The sequence below is a fragment of the Astatotilapia calliptera genome, chromosome 22 (assembly GCF_964374335.1).
Source record: "Astatotilapia calliptera chromosome 22, fAstCal68.1, whole genome shotgun sequence".
Taxonomy (NCBI): Eukaryota; Metazoa; Chordata; class Actinopteri; order Cichliformes; family Cichlidae; genus Astatotilapia; species Astatotilapia calliptera.
Window position 1 is genome coordinate 27,974,665 of NC_137442.1, and position 6,952 is coordinate 27,981,616.

Below are 6,952 nucleotides of genomic sequence, written 5' to 3' on the forward strand. Positions count from 1 at the left end.
CAAGTGCTGTCATAGGGCTTTGAGGAAATCGGATGTAAAGCACAATATTTATGAGCGTTTTAAGTTGTAAATCAGTCATTTTTGACCCAAACACGACAGGAAGGTTAATTTTGTCCCACTGTAATCTCTTCAAGTCATTTGTCAGTAATGGCACAACAGCAGAGGTCTTTATAGAGTCCTTGTAGGGCGGTATCATGCTCATACTGCAACTCACCAGTGAATTATTTATGGCTGTAGAAGTCAGTTACATCTCTGTAACGGCTCGTTTTGACAGTGACCAGTTACTGTACACATTGATTGGGGTCTGTGCCGAACAACAGACCTCGACTTATGGAGCCAGTTATGAACTCTTCTTCTCTGTCAGCATCTCAGTAGATCCCTACTAAGGAGAGCCATTAAAACAACCCCCAGTTCATCTACGAACCTACTCAGCGCCATTCATACCGCCACCTGAAGCCAGCTGAGGCCTAAAGACATCTGTCATGGATTTCTTTTTTCAAAGAGCCATGACAAACACTCTTGACAGCCAGTAGTAAACACATGCTGCCAGAAATTTTCCAGGTCTCTAAAGAGATTCTCGAGCCGTTATAATCACATCAACAAAGCACTTAACAAATCTCCCAAAGCCCCGTCCCACTCATCCAGAGAGTCTTCCAATGTACAGTAGTGCTGGCAGCACTGATTCCAGAGCATGTTGTGCTGAGCTGCGTACACACTGGAAACGATTCACTCGTCGTGCATCGCTTTGAAGCTGCCAGCCGGTCGCTTGCTGACATTCCAGGCTCCCGTGACCTTGTAATGTATTTACTAGCAGGTTATACATGTCAATCACAGGTCGTCTTCACTCTCATTGACTTCAGTCACTAACCTGAAAGTTTATTGCAGGTCCGGTCCACTTTGCCTCACCAGCAGTTATTTCACATGCAATTGCATGAAGTTGCCAAATATCTTTCACCTTCTATGGTCTCTGGTCACCACGTTACTTCCAGTGTGGACTCGTCCCCTTTCTTTCCCTTCCTTACAAAACAGATTTTAGATGAGTAAGTACTTTTTGATTGCCAACATCTGCAGTTGTTAAAGCAGTAGATGATCATATGCAGCATGTAGAAGGTTGGAGCAGGTTTATGATGCTTTATATGCATCAAATGAGGAATCGTGTCTTTCATTTTATTCATTTTATTTAACATTTACACTCAGTATTTAATTTGTGTGAACTTTTTCCTATAAGTCAGCCGGCTCCTCTCTCTGCTCTAAAGACATGGTGCCCTCATCTGGTCACAACATCAAATTACAGCGTGTATCTGCATAACTGCTGTAAAAGTATGTCTTACCCCCCCTCACACCAGTGTGACAGCTGGTGGGAGCAACTCTAACACACTCACTTCTTGTATTGGGCCAACCTTTATTTCTTTATACTTCCAAGGAGCCAGACTTTGTTATCATTTTTTTTTTTTAAAGCTATCAGGTTTTTCAGTGGATATTGGCTACTTTTGAACAAATTTCCACTCCTTGTACTTGTACATTTTCAGAAAATGCGTTTTTTGTGTGAAGTCACTTAACAAACACCAAAGAAACTCAAGGGATGTCTACTAAATCTTTAGTTATTGTGTTCCTAACAGCCTAACACAAAACAATCTGTTGAACAGCATCTGGAAAGTCATGCTCTTAAGATCTAAGACAAGATATCTAGCAATGACCTGACACAGGATTTGGCATCTGGCTGTTCAGTTCTACTGTTGATCAAAGCCTCATCTGAGATGCTTTCAGTGGATCAGTGGCTGTCAAGAAGCCACTCTTTAGGAAGGGAAATGGGGAGAAAAGACTGAGGTATTCAAAATTACACAAAAACCGGACTGAAATGAAATGGCAACAGGTGGTATGGAGAGCTGAAAATATTATTTTTGTTTTATTTGTCATCATTATATATGCAGGATGTCAGGAGAGAGGTACAAGGCACAAGAGTATCTACAGTCATCTGTAAAACATGAATAAATCTGTCTTATGTCAATATACTCTACCGCTGCTATTAGCCTGAATGTACAAATCCTATTACACTTTTTTAGGATAGAAGTATAACTTTGTAATAATGTAACAATTTAAAGAAAGAAGAAACTCTGGATTAAACAAAAAAAAGGAGGGGGAAAAAACAAGGAAACGATAAGTAATAAATTATTAATAAACGTCACAACACTGACAAGGAATGGTGACAGCTGGATGCTAGCAAACATCTGTATTTAGCGAAACAACAGGTTACTCTGGCAAACCAAAAAAAGTACGACCAAGAATAACCTTCATACATTAGAACATAAATATATAATGTTTTTAAAAGCACAAACTACACGAATAAGAATAAAAAAGGCTGACTCCGTCACACCTGCTCCAGAAATGTCTGATAATTAGGTCAACAACGTCACACACCCTCACTTATCTTAACTGCACTACTGTATAGCTCTGTGTAAATAATCATTCTGTACATTCGATAATCTTTAATCCTACAACTGTTTACAACTTGCATAGTTCCCATTTCTGTATAGCTGTATATCCCAGATTCTGTAAAGTTATTTATTTCATTTCATATTCTGTATAGTTTTTCATATTTATATCCTGTTCATATCCTGTACATAGCTTGTACTCACTACAGCCTGTACATACTTAGAGTTATAGAATATTCACAACATACTTCATACCGTGTACATTATAACATACCATAATAGACCCATTTCTGTAATATACTTACATATCTATATTATTGCTAATATATATTGTAATATATCTATATCACTAAGCACTTCTGGATGGATGCAAACTGCATTTCGTTGCCCTGTACCTGTGCATGTGCAATGACAATAAAGTTGAATTCTAATTCTAATTCACTGCACGATTCAACCGCAAGGGGGCAAACTAGGCTTTTCTGATGAGGGCGCTCTCCCTCAAATAAACAATGATACATCGTGTGTGTGTGTGTGTGTGTGTGTGTGTGTGTGTGTGTGTGTGTGTGTGTGTGTGTGTGTGTGTTCCGGTCATTTACTGTCCCTCAGGTTGGGGTATGTTGATACATAGTGAGCAGCCAGACATGAGCCACCTTCTTCTCCCAGGAGTTTTGTTTAGCTCACTGGAGTTTGGACTTAAAGAGTTTGGTTTGTGGCATCTTGCATAAAAGGAAAGCCAGAGGTTGGAGAGGACAACCTTAATGTAGACATTACATATGAACCTTATTTAGTTAAATGATTTTCATATTGTCATTGTCCCTTTAATCAGAGTGAATTCAGGAGGGAGAACGTAAAGCAGGCCATTATCCCCTTATGATAGTTTGCTTTGTAGCTCAGTGTACATGGGTGAATATGGATGCACAAAAAGTGCAGTTGTTTACTGTGGAGCACTAAGGAACATGGAAGGTTATCAACAGCTCATATGTATATTTTTTGTTATATTAAGTATAATTGATATGAATGATCCCACAGTTCTGTTGTAATGACTTCAAACTATATATGTGCCCTTGTCAAGACGATGGGTCAGATTGGGAATCAAAAGGGGAAGAGGAGGATCGAGAGGAGCCTCATCCTAAATACTTTGGCTTATATCCTTTTTGTTAATCTAAAAGGACCTGAAAGTATCAATGAGCTGAACATGCATTTGGTGATGCATAAATAGTAAAGTGACTGTTCTACTTCAGCACTAAAAGCACAACATGTTTCATTCATAAAAGCTTTTATTCTCCATCCAAGTGCTTTCTATGTGACATTCACAATAACAAATGCACCAGGAATAACTCAGGGTTATTTGTATATAAAGGCACCAAATCTCAAACTAGAGGTTTATTTGCAAGGTTCAGTGTTGATGACAAGCAGTCGACCATGAACTGTAAGTATAGGAAAACAACGTCCTCAGAGACTTGATTTTGGAAAAGTATCTTCACTTCTGCTCCTTTATGATGAAATGTTTCAGTCCACAAAAAAAATAAAATATCCACCCACGCTGTGTATAGATTCAATTTCATGTTGCCATTTTGCCAAAAAAAAAACCCCAAAAACAAGGTTTTGCGAAACAAAAAACGTGATCACTTTGTGTACAATTATCAAGTGTTCAGGGAGTTACAAGTGTTTTTCCTTTGATAGTGCAGGATGGTTGTTTCTGTCCTGATGTGCAAGTGATAGCACTCAGGCTAGCTGCAGAGCTGATGCATTTGTCTGCAGGTCAGAGTGACCTGCTGGGGGTAACAAGCAAGGACACACACACACACACACGATTGTCACAATACATGCCAGGACAGACCAAGGAATAGAAATCTACTCCTTGTTAGAAGGGTGCTCTTGTGGACCCAATAGATCCACAGCGGGTCTTCTGGTGCACTTTTTGGGTCCTTTTAACTCCGTGCCATCAGGAACCGTTTTACAGCGATTTTAATATTTTCTCTAGAAATCCAACTACTGACATAGTCTGAACAATACGTTCAAATTAAAACTCAGAGGAAAGTGAGTTTGCCGAGAAATTATTGGAGTGTCCCCTTACAACACGACCACAGCTGAACCATGACTCAGCAGCTTGAGTCATCTGTCTAAACAGATTTCAGCCAAGACTTAAGAAAAAAAAAAGTCTCCAGAAAGTAAATGGCCCAGTCTCCCGTCCCCCACAGGAAGCAATTGAGATGTTTCAACTGATCTGACTCAGGACATCATTTTGTAGGCAGGGCGTTTACGCACAGCTCTTAACTGCGTCACGTTTTCTTTAATCTGGGCAGAGCAAGGTGTAAGTCATCCAGGCTAATACATACAATGACACAAGTGTTTACAATAACTGGACTCTGTCACCACTGTATTGTGTCAGAAATGTCCTGTAAGCACTTCCTTCTACAATTTAAAACCAAAACCAACAGTCGTTTGGAAATAAGCTAGAGTAAGATAGTGTTCTCTGAAGTGGATCTTTGCATCAGGAGCAATTTCGCCCCCCAAAGAGTAGTTTAGCATCACATCATTTACTCACTAGAGGGCACCAAGTCTACATCCATAGACACAAGCGTTGGCTTTTAATAGTACCTCACAACTGGGAGATGAAGTCAAGACAGAAGACAAGATTTCAATTTAATTTATTTAAGAAAACGTTCAGCTATGTCTTCTTGCTGCACCTGTTGGTAGGAGAGACACTTTAGATACCAGCCAGATATAAACAGAACAAAGTAATGAGATACTCACCTTCTAGTATCTTGGACGTAGCTTGATTGTCATCCATTTGGCACGCGGATGCTCAGATTTTCTTGGGTTGAGATATTCCATCTGCTGTGGGGGAGGTGTGGTCGTTTGTGGCACCTGCTCGACCTCTTTGTCACCAAGCCGTCTGATAGCATAGCCTCCAAAGTGTTCAGGGACCTCATAGATCCTGCTGTTACTTCCATAGGCAGGCAGACTATGAACTTCCTGGGCTGGATTCCTGATTCCCCATGGTGCTTGAAGAGGGTTGCTACTGGTGGGCCTCCGCTCTGCGAAGGTGTAGCTGGGTTTGTAGCTCACCATCATGTTCGAAGTGGAAGACGGCATGTAGCCTACTTGGATGTTCCCAGTATTTGCAGGAAGCCATGCGTTTCCGTATGATTTCCTAAAGCCATGGACGGCGAAGTCTCTAGCAATACTTAAAGGTTCAGATTTATGTTGAGTGACCCGTTTTGCAGGAGCGCTTGCTGATGTTTGCCCCCGTACAGCTGCACTGGCAGGTTTCTGTGCTACAGAATGCTGAGAGGCTGGTTTAAACAAGGAGCTTCGTGTAAGAGTTTGAAGAGATGCGGCACTGCTGGAGCCAGCCTTACTAGTTTGGGGTGCACCACGCTGAAACGGCCAAGTCATTTCCTTGTTGCTATCAGGAAGGCTGTTCTGGTTTTGACCGAGTCCATTCAGCGAGTTCCCACTTGCAACAGAAAGGCTAAAAGAGGAGCGGTTTGGCACCTCCAGAGCATTAACGCCCTTCACATTTGTGTACCAGTTAGGTTTTGTCACCAAGCTGCTCTGCACTAACCTTACCAAGCTTTGGGCTGGTTCTGAAACAGTCTGTTTATAGCTGCTAGCAGAAAGCCTTTCACTATAGCCTCTGTTAACTGTAGTTCCTGTGCTGAGGCTACTGCTGTGAGCTACTCGTGGAGAAATGAAGGCATGTCTGATTTGATCCTGGGAATAGCTGCCATCTAGTCTTCCTAGTCTACCATCTTGCTGTGAAAAGCCAACATATCCGTTAACGTTGTGCATCTGGGGGCTATATGCTGAGAAAGAAATAGAGTGTAAGCCCACTGTGGTAATCAATCACAGCACTAAAATAACTTAAACATATAAATTCCCCACTTACTTCGTGTAGCCCATGAACAGCACACATGCTCTGCTTGAACTAAGAAAATCAGCAATATCCTGCTCAGAAGCAAAACATCAAGGTCAGGAGAAATGGGACAACAACAAGGTTAAGAATAGCTGCAAAGTAGAGCCTTACCCCAAACCAGCTCCACAAGCCCTTCCAGATTTCCAAAGCATGCTGCCTTACTCAAAGCAACAGTAACACAAACACTCTGAAGCTGCTCACTCTGCATGTGTGTGCCGCAAAGAGGTGACATTTCTTGCAACCTGTATCCAATCACAGGCTAATGAGCAGATTGTTTACAGCTGCTGTTGTGCTGCTGTCAGGCTGAATGCTGGAGATTGTTCCAGAAAGCAGGTCTGACAAAGTCTCATCCTGAAGTCAGAGTCGATTAACTCATTTTTTGGTTACAGATGATCGGTTAGCTCAGTCGACTGTAACTTTGTTCACACAGAGTTACGTGTGTAGGGGTAGTGGAAAAAACCCCATCATCATCACCATAGCAACTGGGAAAATATAAAACTGAGCCTTGAGTTTATAAATCATTTTGGGGCTTTTTTTCACCTTTATTAGAGAATTTTTGTAAAGATGAGACAGGAAAGTGGAGAAGATGTGCAGCGAA

General features: G+C 41.3%; 1 protein-coding gene across 1 annotated transcript; it reads right to left on the bottom strand.

Moving 5' to 3' along the window:
- Positions 1-5,066: 5,066 nt before the first annotated feature.
- LOC113015416 (uncharacterized) lies at positions 5,067-6,621 on the bottom strand. The gene is made up of 4 exons (XM_026157452.2): positions 6,466-6,621; positions 6,328-6,386; positions 5,190-6,244; positions 5,067-5,122 (listed from the first exon to the last, which is right to left on the bottom strand). Exons 1-3 carry the CDS (start codon positions 6,504-6,506, stop codon positions 5,193-5,195), a joined length of 1,152 nt encoding a protein of 383 aa, XP_026013237.1. The 5' UTR covers positions 6,507-6,621; the 3' UTR covers positions 5,067-5,122; positions 5,190-5,192.
- Positions 6,622-6,952: the final 331 nt, after the last annotated feature.

Coding starts and splice junctions, on each gene's coding strand:
- LOC113015416 (XM_026157452.2), bottom strand. CDS start 6,506: ATGCTTTGGAAATCTGGAAGGGCTTGTGGAGCTGGTTTGGG. Junction 6,387..6,465: donor GCTTGTGGAGCTGGTTTGGG/GTAAGGCTCTAC, acceptor GCTTCTGAGCAG/GATATTGCTGATTTTCTTAG. Junction 6,245..6,327: donor CTGTTCATGGGCTACACGAA/GTAAGTGGGGAA, acceptor TTTCTTTCTCAG/CATATAGCCCCCAGATGCAC.